The sequence below is a fragment of the Eptatretus burgeri genome, chromosome 8 (assembly GCF_056783735.1).
Source record: "Eptatretus burgeri isolate ZD-2024b chromosome 8, Ebu_testis_v1, whole genome shotgun sequence".
Classification (NCBI taxonomy): Eukaryota; Metazoa; Chordata; class Myxini; order Myxiniformes; family Myxinidae; genus Eptatretus; species Eptatretus burgeri.
This window is the reverse complement of record NC_140968.1, coordinates 54,456,892-54,478,749: the sequence shown is the minus strand read 5'-3', so window position 1 is coordinate 54,478,749 and position 21,858 is coordinate 54,456,892. Positions and strand designations below refer to the sequence as shown.

Genomic DNA, 21,858 nt, shown 5'->3' with positions numbered 1-21,858 from the left:
AGACTGGAAGTACCAAGGACCTGAAGACTCGGACTTTCGACCTCCTGCACAGGTACCGGCAGCGCCACACCCCATGATCCAGTGAATCCATGACTCCCCAGGCCCGACCCAGACGTCTATTGACCTCTGACTCACAGCCAGCAGAGACATGAATATCACTGCCAAGGTAAGTGAATCTCTCCACGACCTCAACATCCTCACCACAAACAGACACAGACAGGAGAGCAGCATCCAAGATGTCACCGAAAGCCTGGATCTTAGTTTTGACCCAAGACACCCGTAATCCCAGCGGCTCCGACTCCTCATTCAGCACCTCGAGGGCCCCCAAAAGGATATCTAAAGTCTCCGCAAAGATGACTGCATCATCTGCAAAATCAAGGTCTGAGATCTTGACATTCCCAAACGATGCACCGCAGTTTGATCTCTCAGACATCCTCACTAAAATCCAGTCCATACAAGTGCTGAAAAGTCTGGGGGCCAGTACACACCCCTGACGAACTCCAGTAACAACTGGAAATAAGTCAGAGATGGTACCACCACACTTCACAGCACTCTCAGTACCAGAGTAGAGTTCAGACATCAGATCGATCAGTTTTGGTGGCACCTCACGAAGACCACGAATCCTCCAGAGGACATCCCGATTCACTGAATCGAACGCTTTACAGAGATCAACATAGGCTGCAAGCAGCCCCTGCCGAAACTCTCGTCTGCGTTCGGTGAGGACACGAAGAGCAAGGATACGGTCAATCGTTGACCTCTTTGGTGTAGAGCCTGACTGCTCTGGACGCTGGTGCTCAAGCAGATGGTGGCGAACCCTATCAAGAATTATCCGAGCAAAGACCTTGCCCGGCACTGAGAGCAGCGTCACCCCTCGGTAGTTGTTGCAGTCTTGGCGATCACCCTTCCCTTTCCAGAGAGGAACAACAAGGCCCCTCTTCCAGTCAGTTGGGATGATGCCTGTGTTCCTGGCAGAGCACAAAACTGCATGCAACGACACGAGTGGAGCATTTCCACTACCCTTGAGAAGTTCAGCATGGATGCCACAGATCCCTGGAGCTTTGCCCCGTTTCAACCGGTTCACCGCAGTCCGTGTTTCCACAAGCGGAGGTGGACCACAGTTTATTCGAGGGTCAGCAACAGGGATTGTAACACCCTTGACGTCCAACTCGACAGCTGGGGGATCAGCCTGGTACAACCGCTCAAAGTAATCGGCCCAGCGGGCCTTCACTTCAGACTCCTCTGTCAAGAGCCTACCACTTTCTGCTCTAACTGCAGTGCTCCGAGGGATGGGCTTGGATGAACGCAATGCGCGAATTCCCCTGTAAGCGGGACGAGAATCACCTGTCCACAGGTGATGCTCTACCCCCTCACAGATTCCGCACACATAGGCCTCCTTGTCCACCCTCAGTGCACGTACAGTTTTACGCCTCAGCTCCCTGAACAGCTCAGCTCTGCCATTCAGCCTGGCCCTGCGACTCTGGTCAATGGTATCCAGTGTCCCTTGAGAGACAAAATTCTTCTTTGCCCTGCGGTGAGTTCCAAGACATCCACCGGCAACATCAAGGACGGTGGTCTTGAAGGCACTCCACAACTCTTCAGGACCCCCCAAAACACCCAGACCCCCCCCCAAGTGTCCACTCAGCCTGTTCGCAAACTCCTCAACTACTCTCTCATCCCTGAGCTTGCCAACATCCAGCCTAGGCTGGGATGGTACCATTCTCCAGGATGTAAGGTGCAGCTTTAGAGTTGCTACAATAAGCCTGTGTTCAGTATTGAGGAACTGAGCACTCCGGTAGACCCTGCAGTTCTGGATCATCCTCCAACGACCGTCAATGAGGACATGGTCAATCTCCTTTGCCACACCGCCAGCGTTGGAATACCAAGTCCAGCGATGAGCTTGTGGGCGCTGAAACCATGAACCAGCCACCCTAAGTCCATGACTTCTTGCAAAGTCAAGGAACTTAGTGCTATTCTGGTTCATAGTTCCTGACCCATGGGGACAAACACACACCTCATAACCATCCCTATCAGTTCCAGTCGATGCATTGAAATCCCCCAAGACTAGAAGTGTATCTCGTCTGGGGCACTGATCAACCACAGACTCGAGTGTGGCGTAGAATGCATCCTTCACGGTGAGATCACTCGCCTCAGTCGGAGCATAAACAGAGACCAGGGAAATGGCACCTAAGGAGTGACGAATCCTTAATCTCATAATACGCTCGTTGACCGGTGTTACCTCAATTATCATTGGGGTCAGCTTATTGGACACAGCTACAGCAACTCCTTGGGTATGGTAACCATCAGAGCGACCAGACCAATAGTAGGTGTAACCACCCACCTTTATCTCACCGCAATCCGGTCTCCGAACCTCAGAGAGAGCTGCAATCCCGATGTCCAAACGCTTGAGCTCAGATGATAACAGAGACAGGTGATCAACCTCTCTTAGGGATAGGACATTCCAGGCACCCACCCGAAGGGACCGCCTCAGGTTAACCCAAGGAGACCGCCGTCTGGTGGACGACACCTCAGCACCACTCCGACACACTCTCCCGCAATCTGACCCAGGGATGTTACCCCGTGGTTTCCCTCCTATCATCAAAGATTGGGGGATTGTCTTTGTGCCAAGTACAAATAAAATCTGTCCATACATTACAAGATATGGTTGCAGACGTATATATGCACACACGGACACGAAAATCGAGACCAAATCCATAAGCTCCGGTTTCTGACTCAGTGCAACAGGGGTTAAAAAATGTGGAAATCAATTGAGTGCTTCCATCCACACGAGATGGTACAAATTATCATATGACACTCTCATCGGCTCGCAAAGCAGTTTTACCAATCCATTGTGACCATACTCTGTGCAGAGCGTTGGTGCTGCCTGAGTAGTCTCCTGGGCTATTGGGCACAATCCTGGATAGGTCGCCACTCCGACAAGTTTTACCAAACTTGTTTGTTATGAGGTTTTGTGTGCAATCCATATCAATCATGGGTTTCCCAAAGAAATTTCAATTTTTTTTTTGGGGGGGGGGGGGTTGGGGGTTAGTGTTTACCTTCACAGGTTGCCTTGGATAAAGATTATGCTTTTAGTATTATCATATATCGGATTGTTCCCAGTAGTACAGATTATGTAAAGGACAATACTGCAAAAACAAAAATTGCATGTAAAAAGCTAAAAAACAAAAACCTTTGGATTGATTCCTCTGTTTGAATGTGTTGGCAGCTGTCAATAAGTTTCACAATTTCATTATCCTGGAGCTCAAGTTGAAGCTTTGCTTTAGCAATATAGGAGTTATAATGATGGCCTCATACGGTGATAGGAGGGCTCTTTTAATTCTGGAAAAATTGGCTAATCATATCAAAACGTCATATGCATGAAATGGTCTATTCATGTGTCATGTCGTGTCTTGTGCCCACATTTGGATACATGGAAAAAATAGCCGAAGAATTATATAATCTAAAAATTTTTTTTTTAAGAAATAGGAAGATCTTGGCAAATAATTCTCAGAATTCCACCAAATCCTAGTGAGCATAAAATGACTAAGACCACACAATCAATTAAAACTTCAATTTTAATATAATTTAAGGATTTCTTGCAAACGTTAAGAAAAGCATTATCAAGAGTCAATAATTTACACAGTTCGATGGGATCATTTTATCAATCGTCGCCGACAGCATGTGCCCATCTCAATAACAGTCAGCCCCATCTAATTGGAGCTTCTCTGCAGAGGCAAGAATATCCTGCAGAAGAGCAACTGCAGCATCAGTTGCCTCCATTTCAGGTGGCAATTCCAACGTTTCCAGAACGGTTTGCAGGCTGCAGGAAATGGCCTTTGGTTTGGCCTGTCCATGTCCATCATGTTGTGCACTCTGTGCAATATTACAGAGGTTCTCTCCACATGCTTCGGCATCAAGATCCTCTATGCCCTTTAAATGTGAGTCTTGAAATGCCGTATTGCTCTCTAGTTTGTTTGTATTGTCAAAAATAGTGTTCCTGAAAGTTTCTGGGACAGTACTAGTGTTTCCACAGTTTACATTGCTCTGGGAATTCATCACGACATTCTCTTTTACCGACAGTACAAATTCTTCTGTCGATGAACTTTTTCCTGCAGTTATTTCCATCGTTTCTACTTTCTCTACTTCTTTTGGGGCACAGTGCCGAGTGGAAAGTGTCGAGTTCTTGCTTGTGTGTTTGTGGGACAATGTAATCTCCTTCAAACTTGATAGAACTTCTTGTGCCTTGCGAGTCACTGGCCGGTCACAGTCATGCAAAGCGATCAGCAACACTTTAACTGCAATCTCTCCACAATTGCTGCCATCTATTTTCAGTGACAACTTTGCTGCAACTTCCCAGAATTCTACCATGCGAATTTTGACCTCCCAGTCGTCGTCACACATTGCACCTTGTAGCTCGGCACTGATGGTGTTATCATCGGCAGAAGCCAAGATAAGAAGCTGTGATTGAAGAGATGGATGTTTCTGGAGCCAGTCAGTGAGCAGTGCAGCGACAGCTCGTCGGGGGAAGCATTCGATGTCTTTGATGAGAAGGTGTAGCAGGTTCTCCAAGATGTCATCCTATGCTCATGGCAGGACGAAGCAGATGGATGGGAACGGTTTCAAGGAGCATTAGGAACAAATTTTGCAGTGCATAACCTGTGTATGAATCGATTTGCCAATTCCAAATAAAAAAAAATATTTTCATGGTAATCCATTCTCACCATATTGAAAAAGATGTAAATAATGTATATCATAAATTGACTATTAAGACTCCAGTCATATACCTATCACCAAATAAGAAAACCAAAATCCATTGTGAGTATTGTCATTTCATCCGATTTAAATATCTCAACAGATGCAGCTGCCAGGTGTTAATGAAGCGGTAATACGCCAGGAAACGGTCGTTACATCCCCCCCCTCCCTCCACAAAGTTTACTGCCATTGATTCATCCTGAAAAAGGGCTGAAGTTTACCGTACGCTCTTTTACACCACTTTATTTAACACATTAAATAACTTATTCATGCCTGTTGTTTGTGTCCTTCATGATGTTGCTAAAAACAGTACGTTTCCTGTTTGGAATGATTTTCAATTTTGTTTGATTGCCAGAGAGGCAGAGAGAGTAAAGGCTGACAAAGAGGACGAGCAAGGGAAATGGCCTGGAAAGCAGCCATTTGGTGAACTATGGCTTACACATGCAAGCATGGAAATGGCCATAAAACAATGATGATGCTTATGATGATGATGACCTAAAGAAGGAATTTGCAGTTAGGCCAGGTGACACTGGCTCAATGTTCTATTCCTATACAAGAACCATAATATGTGAAATGTCATATTTTAAAAACTGAGAATTACTGGTACTACACCTTATCATTATTAACATTTACACTTTCCATCCTTGCATTTATAAAATACGTAATTGCAAATTTATTTACGTAACAATTATTTCTGCAGAGGAAGCCATGCTTTATTCACAATTTGCCGAAATATGACATGATTCTGTAACCGATGATAACCACTAATATGTACAACATGACGAGGAAACTATCGGGGACACCTCTTCGTGGTGGTTGAACCCTCCAACGTAAGTCAGGGGCTCAATCTTAGCTGCTGCCTAGATTTGTCCCATTGGACCAGCCCTTTCCCTCTTCTCTCTCCAACTCTGTCGTGGCACTGACTTTGTGAAGGTGGGAGTAAGTACACCATCCTCGATGTGGGGGATCTCTGGGTCGCTCCTGTGAGATTGATCGGCTGTCTCCGTGCCACGGGCTTGTTTGAGAGAACTGTCCGGGGCTATACTACTACAACTACTATTACTACTACTACTACTAATCATGGACAAGACTGCTTCCTCCACATAAATGTAAGGAGATTGACAGGAGTTGCATTTGCTGCCCAATGATGCTTTTTAATAAATAAATATAAAATGCAAGCATTTGACGATGATCAGATCAAGTAATTTGGTTTTTGAAATTATTCAAGTTTGTTTTTCTTTACCATTCAGGATGCAAATCAGGTAGCTGGTTTAATGCTCTCCACACTCTGAAGGCAAGTCTTGCAAACCGAATCTACCTATTTGCACACTGTAGCAGGTGGTAATGCGTTGCATTCAATTAGGCAGGACATCAAATCCCAACAGACAACATAGAGGGCTATGATATAATCTAAGCATTATCATTAACAATAATTATCAGCAATAGTCATGCTACATTTGATTGAAGCATTCCAGAAAAGCCATACATTTGTGAGTGAGAGCTGACTCTGTAGATAATCCCAGGCACGAGGCAGATAGGCAAGGTGGCTGAGGGTTTTGACTGCACTTGCTCTTACGTAGGCCTCAGGGTCAGCCAAGAGCTGCCAGGTACGTTTAGCCAGGTCATGATGCACACACCAATCGCCCACACCTGGTACTGTTGTCAGAGATTTTGGGGAAAAACAAAAGTTTGTAATTGGCTATGACAACAATAAACAACTACAGCGTTCATGGAACACCTTACCCTGTGTTGTCTTGACAAAAAAAGGACATGAGAAGGGTCTTTTCATCTCTTGCTTTGCGTTTCCGAGCATGGTCGATATGTCCTACGTGCCGTGATTTTGTCTGAATCTCGATATTCCCCCCCCCCGCCGGAGAGGGCGGGAAATATGATTGGTCGAGATGGTGTAAAATGATGTAATATTTTGTCCAAGTAATGCAAAACTGGAGGTTTTTGGAAGTGGCAAGAAGGTGATTTGTGGTCTACAGTGTTCAAGTATATAATTCAATTGAAATAAAATAAAGGTTCTAAAGGCAAAAAATCTTTTCAGAAGTTTACCACCATTGATTCATCCTGAAAAACCGACGAAGTTTACCGTACCCTCTTTTACACCACCTTATTTAACACATTAAATTACTTCTTCATGCCTGTCGTTTATGTCCTTTATGATGTCACTAAAAACAGTAAGTTTCCTGTTTGGAATGATTTTCAATTTTGTTTGATTGCCAGACAGGCAGACAGAGTAAAATAATTACCTTACTCATCTGTGCGCGTGTGCACTCGGGATGAAATTCCAATACAATTTGCCAAATTCAGAGGCAATGCACTACTAAACTGCACATTTGTTTTCCAATTCATGTTCTATAGCATTCTAAACATAATATTCAATTAAAATAAAGCTGTTCCTCGATCATAGACTGACGTCTGTAGTCACAGACAAAGTGAACCAATTGCTTCACCCCGCTTTTTGCTTCATGTATGGGTTAATGAATGTGGCAACAGAGTTCAGTTGCTTGCTAGGACTTTGGGGAAACAGTGCAGGACTGATGGAATGCACTGTTTGTAATCGTCCAACTTGAGCAATTATGTTTGCTGTAATGCCAGGGGATAGTCTTGTATTCAGCAGAAAGCTGTATTGAGAAATGATTTGATCAGTGTGTTATGTAGTGTGAATGTAGTCAGATTTTTCGATATTCATGTACTGAGCTATGCTTTACAAGGAACTATAGCCACCAAAGTGTGAGAAAGTACATCCTGCCAAACAGGCTTCCCCCTTTATCGAACCTGCAAGTTTCTCCCTCTTCCCCAAACCCTCTCTCCCCCCCCCCCGACTCCCATCCCTTTCAGTCTTCCACCTATTCATCCTCTTCCTTGTCTACTATCAGGTCTATAACTTTTTGGACTAATTCTACTTCAACCTTCTTGGATAACTGATACTCCCATACAAGTCATACTAAAATATGCAAATTATCCACATGAAAAACCATAGATATCATGGAAGTGGGTGAAATAACCCATCCATACAGACAGACCCTTTGCTAGTACACAACAAGTAACAGTTAAAACCTAGCTATATTATGAAGCAAGCATATATGACAATGCTTGACCTTGCATCAGCTCAGGCCTGTCTCCCCCGCACCTCCCCCCCAACAACCACCTCCCCTTCAGCCCCATCCCCTCACCACCTCACATTCAGCACCACTGCTTCTCCTTCAGCCCTTAACCTCCCCTTCAGCCCCTCACAACCCCTCACCCTTTCAGCCACTCTCCCCCCCCCCCAATCACCTGCCCTACAGCTCTTTCAGCACCCCTGCTTTCCCCATCACTTCGCCTTTGGCACCTCCCCTTCAGGCCCTCACCCATCTTCCCTTCAGCCCCTCCCTCCCCCGCTGCCTCCCCTTTTGCCACTACCCCCCCCTTGCTCCTTCACATTCCCTAGCTTCAGCCTTTTCCTCCTCCTCTACTTCCTCCTCTTCACCTCTTACACAAAACATTTACTCCATCTGTGCTCCTTCTGATACTACAATATCCCCGTGATCTTCATTCCGAGTATTTTGTCCTTTCCAGTCAAGTCATCTCATCATCCTTTGATGACAGTCAGGTCATTACTTGTGCTTTTATGAAACTTCCCTCATGTGATGTCTTCAGCCTCCCTCATATGTCCTCATTGATGTGTTCGCCACCACCTTGACAAGCCTGTCACATGCACTGGAGGTGGTGGCAGGTCCGTTTATAATTCCCTTCCTCACAGTCCTTTTACCTCCCTTTTCCTTCCCAACACCCTGGATTATCTCAGGCTGAATCTTCCTCTCTGCAACAATCTATTGTTTGTGTGTGTACTCTGTGGCAGCCAAGTGACAATATACCATCTGTGACTCACTTTCTGGTGACATGTACCACCTATTATCGACTCATCCTTGGTCATTGATCTTCTTTTGTGGTGATATTAACAGCCACAATGTAGAGTGGTTGGATATGGGCTCCAATTCCTCTAAACTCTAAAGCCATGACATTGCAGTCAAAACTTTTGTCAAGGCAGCAGATCTTACCCAGTCAGTCAACTTTCCGACCTGGGCTCACCAACAGGTTCGCTTTTCCTTGCTTGATCTCGCAATGTCAAACTAACTTGGCAATATATTTTGTACGTGTGGGTTCAACAGTTCAAATGCTGGTGAAATTGTCCATTTTATTCGCACTCTTCCGTAGGCCACTACAGACAGCATTACTGTTTCTGGCATTTCAACATTTCTCTCAAAAGTAGTCTTCCATTTTCTTCGTTACAAATACAGTACGTATTGATGATGCCTTGAACTCCTTGCACAAGGACCTGTATTCTCTCTCCTGCTTAACGTCATTTCCTTGTGCCGATAGTTCTGCTGTTCAGCATCTCAACCATGGTGTACTTGCAGTGTGGTGGCATGATTTCATGCTTTCAGCTGGCTCTGAACAACGGTGCATCGCCACAGCTACAGAGTATGTGGGTGCTGCTGATGCAGTGCCCCTATTACCAGTACACTGGTACTCATTTCACCGACCTCGGAAAGATGACAGGCTGAGTCAACCCCACCTGGTGCTAATTCAGCGGAAAACGGGGCTCAGACTCAGGACCCTAAGATCCCAAGCCTGCCACCCTACCCACCAAGCCAACACCAGGCATGGTATACAGAAGTTTACAATGAGGCAATAGTTTGAAAGGTATGGTCTGCAGAAGCTTAGTGAGGCAATAGCTTGACATCTTGCATCCTTTACCTGGAAGGCCAATCCTCCAAACATTTCAAAAGGCCCACAATCAGTGTATATCAGTCCTTGGAATATTAAGAACCCATGACAAATCTTGTCTGAGAAGAGACCTTGAAATCCTTTATTCCAAATTCAGATGGCAACATGTCTTCCTCAATCACAAACGTCCCTTACAAATTAAAGAGCCACTTTTCCAAAACTTTCCTCTCTGTTCACAAGTCCCTCTCTTCCCTTGTCCTCTCTGTTTGTTCCCTCCATGCAAAAGGAACTCGAGAACTGAATCGCATACCTCCCAGAGGGAATCGCACAAGTGCAGGTGCAATAGCTGCCCAGGCCCTACGTGCATCAGGTAAGTAGTGGATTTGAATCGTGTACAAACTATGTATAAAAATGTTGTTATATTAATAACAGCCTGAGCGTGGGAGGGGGTGGAAACTACCTGATGGTGGGGCAGTGGAACAACAGGTCGATGCAAAAAGGAGGAAGAGAGGAGGGGAGGAAATGTGCAAGTAAAAGGAATGGGTTGGGTTGGATCGGGTTAATGGAGGTAGAAAAGATTGTGGGTTGATATAGGGGTGACATAGCAGGTTGATGTACTGCCAACTTGAAGCCTTGGAGGGAAAGAGTGCAATTGACCAGCCTCATCGAGGCCGTTCAACAAACAGGAGTAAAGAGGAACAAAACAATTGAGGTGTGAATTATGGCTGGATTTTTGGAGTTCAACCAGGAGGGGTTACTGGAAGATTGTGTGTATCCTGGAGGAGCTGTGGATGGCCTTCATTGTGCATGGAACTGTGGATTTAAAAAACAGAAGCACATCCCCTTATTTTCTTTTAGTTAGCTCTGAGAGCAATTGTGCTATTGTCGTTCCACCCCTTCAGTCTCCCAGAAGTGTTGTTTTTTTGAAAACCTGGTAATTTTAATTTACTTTAGTACTGAGGGTATTGACAACGTTTAAAACTTCCAGGATTATGGTAATAAATTCTGGTTTGGGGTAGAGGGTCTTTACTTTGACCTGTAGCAGAATAATCCCAGTTGATTTGTAACACTTGGCTCTTTTCACCACCATGTAGATGGTGCTTTTGACACGCCGAGTCCTGTGAATTGACACACACACGCAATGGACTCACGACAAACTGTTGTGACAAGGCATCCGAGGAACTCGAGTACTGAATCACGTACCTCCCAGCGGGGATCACACAAGCGCAGGTGCAACAGCTGCCCTAGACCTGCACGTATCAGGTATGTCATGGATTTGAATTAGGTATAAACCATGTATAAAAATAGGGTCGTATTAATAAACATAAAAGTACTGGAGCATGGAGCACACTTACAAACAAGTTACAATAAACAATTTACTTTTTATAATTGTTTTTAAACCACCTCTTTTGCCAATGAAAACAAAAAGTAGCTGCGAAACAACTTGGTGCTCACTTCACCTAAGCTGTAAGCAACAAATGCATTTTGACTTATTATGGTTCAACTGTTTTACCAGAACACCAGAACAAGGTGTGTGTGTGTGTGTGTGTGTGTGTGTGTGTGTGTGTGTGTGTGTGTGTGTGTGTGTGTGTGTGTGTGTGTGTGTGTGTGTGTGTGTGTGTGTGTGTGTGTGTGTGTGTATACACACACTTATGTATGCACAGCTAACACTGGAGCAGTTATTTGAAATAGGCCAAGAATGTAACCAACCATTGCCTTGTTCTTCATTGAAGATGGAATGATCGGCAAAGCTCAGCCACTGTAGCAGGGACAACAAGAGCTTACCCAACACCTACACAGACACACACACACACACACACACACACACACACACACACACACACACACACACACACACACACACACACACACACACACACACACACACACACGAAGCCTTCTTTGCAGGGTTTGACATGTTAAATGCTCGGTAATAGTTTACAACAACAAATTGGTAGTTTTACAAAGTGAAGCGATGTTGTTGGAGATTTGTTTTTGAAAACTTTTGCGTAGGTGGAATATTGATCAGTTTTGGGGTTAAGGTACATTCAAGGATATTCAAGGTTAAGGTAAAAAAAGAAAGCAAAAGAGAATTTTAAAGTGAAAGTTGTAACCACATTCAAATGCATTTCAAGATCTTGTGAAGCATGAACATGAGAAATGGGGTGCATGTTTAAACATACAAATGCATCTTGAAGTGGAGTTTTTAAGCAGCACAGCAACAATGACACAACCTCTTCAACCGTATCCTTGTGTTCTGCAAGTTCTATAACACAGAATTTTACAAACAATCAGAAATGCTAAGTTTATTTGCTTTCTAGTTTTCATTTTCACCTGGTAATTGACGATAATCATGATGTAAACTGAGCAAACCACATCAATTCAAATTCCCCACCCACAAATCCACGATGGACATCCAAAAAGAAATATTTGTCATGTTTTTATTGCTCAATAAGTGAAAACTCTTTTGTCTCCAAGCATGCATGTAGGACTGTAGGTTATATAACTTGGTCACCTTAACACAGACAGAAGTTGCAAAATACAACACTTTAACATTTGTATTGATAAGTTGGTTTTTTACCATTCTTACAATTAAATGAAGGCATTACTCTGGGGCGAACGAACTAACTTTTGGATTTCAAACTTGTAAAATCGGCAAAAATTAAAGAGATAAATATAATTAAATAAAGCAAACATTAGTGTGGAGTACATGTTGGGCATAAACTCCGGCAAGATGGGTTTTAATGCTCTATAGAAGTCAAGGCTCATCGAAAAAGTTTGACTAACAAAGGGGCAGACCGAGGAAAATAGGTAGATAAAATTGCACAGAATAATTTGCCTTCGGAGATAGTGTTATCTGTTAACACAAACAAATAGGGATCCATTAGATTAAACTAGCAGATACCTGTCTACGACGGGTATGGGGGACAGGACGGATCACAATACTCGGTTACGGTAGTTTCTTTGGATGTTTTGCACCGCATTCAACAGCTCAGTTAATATTGGTGGCGTATCTGGGTGCCCATGGTAGCGTTTGAGACCGGTCGCTTTAGATTGTTGGCCTTGACACATAGTGCCGGATGAGTAACTCGAACGATTTGACATATTCATCGTTTCTACATTACCTCCATCAACAGATTAACAATATGGCAGGATAAAAGTCATAAATGCTGAGTAGAACAAACGTCCTGAACTCATGGACTTAGTTGAGTAAAGCACGTCGTCTGGGAACCGGCCATCGGTTTGCCGCCGAATGCTGCTGATTGTGACGTCATCGACTCACTCTTTGAAAATTCTATCTATATTCGATTTTTTGAATCCGCTATCACTTGTGTAAATACATGGAACACATAATGTGAAGATGTCGGAAGTATGAACAAATTTGTTCGGAGAAAAGTGTGTTAGAAGTTCCAGGCTTACACCCATTATATTATGATGAGGCTATAAATACAAATCATTCTGATAGCAAAATCTCCAATGTTTCAGAACAACTCTACCGCCAATTATACTCTCTTCCCTTACTACCACCATTGCCACACACCCCCCTTATCACCCAACACACAGACCCCCACTACCATAACAATCAAAATCCTGACCACCATCACCCTTATCAGAAAATATGCCAACACGGTATTGTTGTTTTGTTACCATCTCGTGCAAGAATTATAAATGGTGTCACCTCGATGGGCTTTTCTCAGAATTTCCGCCCCCCCCCAAAATAAAAGAAATGTAACAGCAATAACAACGACAAAAGGGCGATTAACAAAAAAGGGTTCATTACTTCGATTTCAAATTCGAGAAACATTTGCTGCTACTTCACCTGATAGTTTCAACACTTTAATATTCAAGACTTTTTAACCTGCTTTTTCAACTTAATTTTCCCGGTAATGAATTCTGAGGGCTGATTTGCCTAATGTAAAGCTGCCACGTATTCCCCCACTTCATCAGAATTGTGCCAAAACTGACTCTCGATGACACGACAGTCAGCTTTCTGCCGATCATAAGCAAAGTCATGGGATCGATCATTGCAGCACAATTCACGACTCACTTTTTCTTGTACTCTCTGATCTGCAATCATCTTAGTTTGGCTTCCTGTGCCTAGGCTATTTCATCCTGGACATGTTGCTACACTGTTGTGAACAATCCATGGAAGCTCTCAATCTCAAACAATAGTTTAAGGCTATCTTCTCGGATGTTTCATGTGCATTTGATTTTGGCTGGTACCCTGCTTTGCCTCTCAAAGTGTCAGATAATAGTATCTAGGGTCCTCTTGTGCAATGGTTATCAGATTTCTTGTTTGATGAAGATAAATTGCTTTGGATGACAATCTCCACCATGCCCTACCTCTAGAAGCTGGCATTCTGCAAGACAGCACAAATTCTGGGATCAATCTTGTTTTTGGGGTTTTTTTTCAGTGGCCTCATTTCATCACTAGAAGATCAATTGTATCACTTTACAGACATCTCCACTTTGTGCAGCACAGTTCCTCACCCTTCTGGAAAGCTGACTTTGGCAGCATCCCTCTGTTGATGATGTTAAAATAACCACCTGGTCATCTACCTGGAATGTCTCTTAATGAACGAGCCTTTTGATGCATTCATGTTAGGTGTCAAAACGACAAAATATTTTCCATTTTGGCTCAGCAGGTGTGATCCAAGGCTTGGCACTCAAGTTTGAATTGCTGTTGAAAAAGAAAGTGATTGTGCGATCTCATGTGCAGGCACCTTCCTGAAACACTTGGGAGTCATTCCATCTGAAATCACCAAATTTAAGAAAATGTTCCCAGTTGACCCCCTCAGATTTACTTTAAACTTTCATAAAATAGTTCCCAGGTATCAAAATGAAGCTGCGTAAAATTTTAGGTCCATAGATGCGGTCAACACCGAGATATTGAGGGTTGAAAATGTGGTTGTGGCACTATGAATACAATGAAGTGTGTGCACGGTGTGGGCACCATGGTAATCATGAATGATTAGTTCTACGATTCAAATTGATAATACAAAAATATATCACATACTGCAATAACAATGTAATAAAACATTTCACGTAAATGATTTAAATCGGTCTTTGATCTGCTTTTCCAAGTCCGGTGCGAGCTTGTACTGCCTCCCAGTTGACGTAAGGGGAGCATCAATAATTTTCATCACCTGGACCAAAGGAACCCAACAAATGTCCTCCCTTGAATGTAACTAGATACACTACTGACATCAGCAGTGTGGTGAATTGAGGTGAATTGAGGGACATGACGCGGGATCACATGTTGTGCGTCTCGCGTATAAGGGGAGGTCTCCGCGGCACGAGTGGTTGTCCACGAGTGGTTGTCCCCCGGCATTGCCATTTACATCGGCTGTTCACTTGATGCTCGTTAACTGAAGGTGCTCATTGACTGGTGAGAATGGAGATTATATCGAACTCCGTGCTTACGCGGATTTAGTCTGCAATGATTAATCGCACATGTATACGTTACTGCTTATGTACTCCTAGCTGAACCTGTATTCCCCGGTGTGCCCACAGAAGCGGCTCCAATCAAATGGAATAAAGCCTAAACTCTGAAGGTTCTTCTCTCGCTCTCATTCCAATTTATTCCATTTGGTTTTCTCGGCTCTCTCAACCAACGATGGACAAGATCTACAAACCAGAGAGGTTCGACACAGACCCAAACGCGACTGACGCAGAAATGAAATGGTCGCATTGGTTCTGTTCCTTCTCACACTATCTGACCATCATCGAGGAAGGAGCCGACAAATTTGCCGCTCTCGTGAATCATGTCTCGCCCAGCGTGTACAGGCTCTTCTCGGAGTGCGACACTTACGAAGCAGCGATCGACGTGCTGCAAGCGCTCTACGTGAAGCCCAAGAACGAGGTATACATACGACATCTTCTCAACACACGCAAGCAAGCAGCCGGGGAGACAATCGATCAGTTCCTGCAAGCTCTGAATCAGCTGGGAAAAGACGGCAGCTTCCGGGCCGTAAGCGCCGAGGAACACCGAAAGGAAGCCACACGGGAGGCATTCATCCAAGGACTCAGATCAGCCCACATACGGCAACGCTTACTAGAGAAAGCGCAACCCACTCTTGACAAGGTAGTCGATCAGGCACGAGCGATGGATACGGCTCAGCAGCAATCTGAGTCATTTGGGACACCGATGCTGCTAATGAACGCTGCTACGATGGGAACCCAAGGAACCCCACTGGCACAGACACAGCCAGACATAGGGGATGGAGAAACACCCGAGGAGCCGGATACCCAGGCCACGTCAAACTCCTCAGCAACTGCTCCGGTTGGTAAATGCTTCTTTTGTGGGTACAAAAGGCACCCTCGTCAAAAATGTCCCGCCAGAGATGCCACATGCATGAATTGCGACAAGAAAGGGCATTATGCCAGGGTATGTAAATCTACTCTAAGGAGAAATAAACCCACTTCTGCGGCTCTCTACTCGCAAAATAAATTAACTGCAGCCTCCCCGAGGAATCTATCCAAGGCTATCATCAACGTACGAATTAACGGGCATATGGCTGAGGCACTGATTGATACCGGTAGCTCTGAAAGTTTCGTCAACAGCTCGCTAGTGAAGGGCAGGAAATGGATAATCCACCCGACTGACAATACGGTATGCATGGCCGCCACCTCACTACAATCCCGCGTACGAGGGTACTGCAATGTTGAATTGGACGTAAAAGGGTACGCGCATCGGGATGTAAGGGTACTGGTGCTTCGTGATTTGTGCGCAGACGTAATTCTGGGTCATAATGTCCTCAAGCAGCACACGAGCGTCGAAATACCCTTTGGAGGAAGCAAGCCTCGTCTAATTTTAAATGCGTTGACCACCGCGGAGGTGACGTCCCCCCAGCTGTTCGCTATCTTGTCGCCGGTCTGCAAACCGATAGCGATTAAATCGCGGCGATATACCACTGCTGACATGAATTTCATCACTTCAGAAACCAAGCGATTACTGGAAGAAGGAATTATAGAACCGAGCGATTCGCCATGGCGTGCACAGGTGTTAGTAACCAGCAGTCAGAACCATAAGAAACGAATGGTTGTCGATTATTCCCAAACGGTCAATCGCTTTACCCAACTCGATGCCTACCCCCTGCCGCGCATAGACGAGATGGTCGAACGCGTGGCCAATTATAAGGTATTCAGTACCATCGACTTGCGAAGCGCCTATCATCAAATTCCCATCCGAGAGGAAGACAAACCTTACACCGCATTCCAGGCAGGGAGGCGCCTCTACCAATTCAGGAGAATACCTTTCGGTGTCACGAATGGGGTAGCTTGCTTCCAACGGGTTATGGATGACATCATCTCAGATGAAAACCTCAGACACTTTTGTTTACGTGGATAATGTCACAGTGTGCGGTAGGGATCAGGGGGAACATGATAGGAATCTAGACAGATTCTTGAGCATTGCTAGAAAATATAATCTGACTCTCAACTACGAGAAATGCGTATTCTCGGCAAGGTCAATTGACCTTCTCGGCTACACGATAGCAGACGGCACAATTAAGCCTGATCCTGAACGATTGCGCCCGCTCCGTGAGCTTCCACCACCTCAGGACTTGCAGACAATGCGCCGGGTGATCGGGATGTTCGCTTACTATGCGAGATGGATTTCGCAATACTCCGAGAAAATACATCCCCTAGTGCATTGCAAAAACTTTCCACCAGATGCCGCTGTTGTAAGAGCTTTCCACAACCTCAAGGATGATATCAGTAAGTCCGTGGTTTTATCGATCGATATCTCGGTGCCCTTCGTGGTGGAAACCGACGCTTCAAATCACGCCATAGCTGCTACACTTAATCAGTCTGGGCGGCCGGTCGCGTTCTTCTCGAGAACTCTCTCCAGAAGCGAGCAGAGACACTCAGCGATAGAGAAGGAAGCGTACGCCATCGTCGAAGCGCTGCGGAAATGGAGACATTATTTACTGGGAAACCACTTCACGCTCGTTACGGACCAACGATCCGTGGCTTTCATGTTTGATGGGAAAAATAACGGGAAAATTAAGAATGAAAAAATTATGAGATGGCGGATAGACCTAGCTTGCTACAGTTACGACATTGTTTACCGGCCCGGGAGGGAAAACCCTGCTGCAGATACCTTCTCTCGGGTCTACAGTTCGGCAACAATCAGTCAGGCTTTGCAAGACCTACACGTGTCTCTCTGCCACCCAGGGGTAACCAGGAATGGCACATTTCGTGCGCAGACAAAATCTTCCCTATTCTGTTGAAGATATTAAACAAATGAATGCTTCATGCCCTGTTTGTGCTGAACTAAAACCCAGATTCTTTGGCGCGGCATCTGGCAGACTGATCAAGGCCACTTCCCCCTTCGAGAGACTAAACATCGACTTCAAAGGGCCCCTGCCGACCGAAACAGACAACAGATACATATTCACCGTTGTTGATGAATATTCAAGGTTCCCTTTCGCATTTCCGTGCTCGGATATGACCTCGGGCACTGTCGTGAGATGTCTCTCTGACCTCTTCGCTATGTTTGGGAAACCTTCGTACATACATTCAGACAGAGGGCCGTGTTTCATGTCGGCCGGGCTAAAACAATTCCTACTAGAGCTCGGCATAGCAACTAGTCGAACGACGGGTTACAACCCACAGGGAAACGGGCAGGTGGAAAGGTATAATGGAGTTATTTGGAAAGCCGTAACTCTGGCGCTGAAATCGAGAGGACTGGGCCCCGAGCGGTGGGAGGTTACTCTTCCCGACGCTCTGAATTCCATACGCTCTTTGCTCTGCACGTCCACCAATGCAACTCCTCACGAACGAATGTTTACTCACCAGCGACGTTATGTTGACGGTCAAACGGTGCCCAACTGGCTGACCCATCCCGGTACAGTGTTCATGAAACGCCCGGTCCGACAAAGCAAGTATGAACCCCTGGTGGAGGGGGTCGAACTCATTGACACTAATCCAGAGTATGCTCATGTCAGGCTCCCGGATGGCAGGGAGACCACTGTGTCGGTTCGCCATCTGGCTCCCTCAGGTACTCCTCCCGCAGGTACACCACCTTCTGGCACTCCTCCTTCTGACATTTCCCCCCCAGGAACTCCGCCGGGCGACGGGGCTGCCGCGTTCCACCCGAGAGCGATCGAGGAGTCATCCCCGGCACAAGGCGAGGCTCACCAAGAGGATCGGGAGTCTCCCTCAAGTGAAACTGCCATTTACTCCCGGAGAGGTCGACGAATAAGGCCCCCTCGACGACTCAATCTGTAAAGGGGATTATCGGCATTCTCGCTGCTCATGCTCCCATATGCTCATTATATCATATATCGATGCTCATTTCCATGCTCCTACAACTCAAAATAATCACTGCTTGGCATGTATGCTTCTGTAGACCTATTAGTCCGCGTTGCTTGAAATGTATACTCCTATAGTGCTAAAGCAATCATGGTGTGTAAGATGGGCCCCTAGTTACATTTTAAAGGTGGGGAGAATGTGGTGAATTGAGGTGAATTGAGGGACATGACGCGGGATCACATGTTGTGCGTCTCGCGTATAAGGGGAGGTCTCCGCGGCACGAGTGGTTGTCCCCGGGGCATTGCCATTTACATCGGCTGTTCACTTGATGCTAGTTAACTGAAGGTGCTCATTGACTGGTGAGAATGGAGATTATATCGAACTCCGTGCTTACGCGGATTTAGTCTGCAATGATTAATCGCACATGTATACGTTACTGCTTATGTACTCCTAGCTGAACCTGTATTCCCCGGTGTGCCCACAGAAGCGGCTCCAATCAAATGGAATAAAGCCTAAACTCTGAAGGTTCTTCTCTCGCTCTCATTCCAATTTATTCCATTTGGTTTTCTCGGCTCTCTCAACCAACGATGGACAAGATCTACAAACCAGAGAGGTTCGACGCAGACCCAAACGCGACTGACGCAGAAATGAAATGGTCGCATTGGTTCTGTTCCTTCTCACACTATCTGACCATCATCGAGGAAGGAGCCGACAAATTTGCCGCTCTCGTGAATCATGTCTCGCCCAGCGTGTACAGGCTCTTCTCGGAGTGCGACACTTACGAAGCAGCGATCGACGTGCTGCAAGCGCTCTACGTGAAGCCCAAGAGAACGAGGTATACATACGACATCTTCTCAACACACGCAAGCAAGCAGCCGGGGAGACAATCGATCAGTTCCTGCAAGCTCTGAATCAGCTGGGGAAAAGACGGCAGCTTCCGGGGCCGTAAGCGCCGAGGAACACCGAAAGGAAGCCACACGGGAGGCATTCATCCAAGGACTCAGATCAGCCCACATACGGCAACGCTTACTAGAGAAAGCGCAACCCACTCTTGACAAGGTAGTCGATCAGGCACGAGCGATGGATATGGCTCAGCAGCAATCTGAGTCATTTGGGACACCGATGCTGCTAATGAACGCTGCTACGATGGGAACCCAAGGAACCCCACTGGCACAGACACAGCCAGACATAGGGGATGGAGAAACACCCGAGGAGCCGGATACCCAGGCCACGTCAAACTCCTCAGCAACTGCTCCGGTTGGTAAATGCTTCTTTTGTGGGTACAAAGGCACCTCGTCAAAAATGTCCCGCCAGAGATGCCACATGCATGAATTGCGACAAGAAAGGGCATTATGCCAGGGTATGTAAATCTACTCTAAGGAGAAATAAACCCACTTCTGCGGCTCTCTACTCGCAAAATAAATTAACTGCAGCCTCCCCGAGGAATCTATCCAAGGCTATCATCAACGTACGAATTAACGGGCATATGGCTGAGGCACTGATTGATACCGGTAGCTCTGAAAGTTTCGTCAACAGCTCGCTAGTGAAGGGCAGGAAATGGATAATCCACCCGACTGACAATACGGTATGCATGGCCGCCACCTCACTACAATCCCGCGTACGAGGGTACTGCAATGTTGAATTGGACGTAAAAGGGTACGCGCATCGGGATGTAAGGGTACTGGTGCTTCGTGATTTGTGCGCAGACGTAATTCTGGGTCATAATGTCCTCAAGCAGCACACGAGCGTCGAAATACCCTTTGGAGGAAGCAAGCCTCGTCTAATTTTAAATGCGTTGACCACCGCGGAGGTGACGTCCCCCCAGCTGTTCGCTATCTTGTCGCCGGTCTGCAAACCGATAGCGATTAAATCGCGGCGATATACCACTGCTGACATGAATTTCATCACTTCAGAAACCAAGCGATTACTGGAAGAAGGAATTATAGAACCGAGCGATTCGCCATGGCGTGCACAGGTGTTAGTAACCAGCAGTCAGAACCATAAGAAACGAATGGTTGTCGATTATTCCCAAACGGTCAATCGCTTTACCCAACTCGACGCCTACCCCCTGCCGCGCATAGACGAGATGGTCGAACGCGTGGCCAATTATAAGGTATTCAGTACCATCGACTTGCGAAGCGCCTATCATCAAATTCCCATCCGAGAGGAAGACAAACCTTACACCGCATTCCAGGCAGGGAGGCGCCTCTACCAATTCAGGAGAATACCTTTCGGTGTCACGAATGGGGTAGCTTGCTTCCAACGGGTTATGGATGACATCATCTCAGATGAAAACCTCAGACACTTTTGTTTACGTGGATAATGTCACAGTGTGCGGTAGGGATCAGGGGGAACATGATAGGAATCTAGACAGATTCTTGAGCATTGCTAGAAAATATAATCTGACTCTCAACTACGAGAAATGCGTATTCTCGGCAAGGTCAATTGACCTTCTCGGCTACACGATAGCAGACGGCACAATTAAGCCTGATCCTGAACGATTGCGCCCGCTCCGTGAGCTTCCACCACCTCAGGACTTGCAGACAATGCGCCGGGTGATCGGGATGTTCGCTTACTATGCGAGATGGATTTCGCAATACTCCGAGAAAATACATCCCCTAGTGCATTGCAAAACTTTCCACCAGATGCCGCTGTTGTAAGAGCTTTCCACAACCTCAAGGATGATATCAGTAAGTCCGTGGTTTTATCGATCGATATCTCGGTGCCCTTCGTGGTGGAAACCGACGCTTCAAATCACGCCATAGCTGCTACACTTAATCAGTCTGGGCGGCCGGTCGCGTTCTTCTCGAGAACTCTCTCCAGAAGCGAGCAGAGACACTCAGCGATAGAGAAGGAAGCGTACGCCATCGTCGAAGCGCTGCGGAAATGGAGACATTATTTACTGGGAAACCACTTCACGCTCGTTACGGACCAACGATCCGTGGCTTTCATGTTTGATGGGAAAAATAACGGGAAAATTAAGAATGAAAAAATTATGAGATGGCGGATAGACCTAGCTTGCTACAGTTACGACATTGTTTACCGGCCCGGAGGGAAAACCCTGCTGCAGATACCTTCTCTCGGGTCTACAGTTCGGCAACAATCAGTCAGGCTTTGCAAGACCTACACGTG

At 45.9% G+C, this 21,858-nt stretch overlaps 2 protein-coding genes across 7 annotated transcripts in view; one reads left to right on the top strand and one right to left on the bottom strand.

Annotated features, from left to right (window-relative positions):
* LOC147021771 (UNC93-like protein MFSD11) overlaps nt 1-10,694 on the top strand; it is a 156,289-nt gene extending 145,595 nt beyond the window's left edge. The window contains exons 15-16 of the transcript XR_015060920.1: nt 9,755-9,838; nt 10,563-10,694. The gene's annotated coding sequence lies outside the window, so the exon portion shown is untranslated. The remainder of the gene's footprint in view (nt 1-9,754; nt 9,839-10,562) is intronic.
* Nucleotides 3,555-21,858, bottom strand: part of BRAT1 (BRCA1 associated ATM activator 1) — a 55,136-nt gene continuing 36,832 nt past the window's right edge. For 5 of the 6 annotated variants that reach the window (XM_085892104.1, XM_085892105.1, XM_085892103.1 and 2 more), the window contains exons 9-13: nt 11,652-11,734; nt 11,179-11,260; nt 10,620-10,718; nt 6,236-6,405; nt 3,555-4,575 (exon numbers count right to left, since the gene is read on the bottom strand). In XM_085892104.1, the coding sequence (XP_085748230.1) occupies nt 3,688-4,575; nt 6,236-6,405; nt 10,620-10,718; nt 11,179-11,260; nt 11,652-11,734 (1,322 nt within the window). In that variant the 3' untranslated portion in view covers nt 3,555-3,687. The remainder of the gene's footprint in view (nt 4,576-6,235; nt 6,406-10,619; nt 10,719-11,178; nt 11,261-11,651; nt 11,735-21,858) is intronic. The other variant, XM_085892102.1, reaches the window with a different exon arrangement.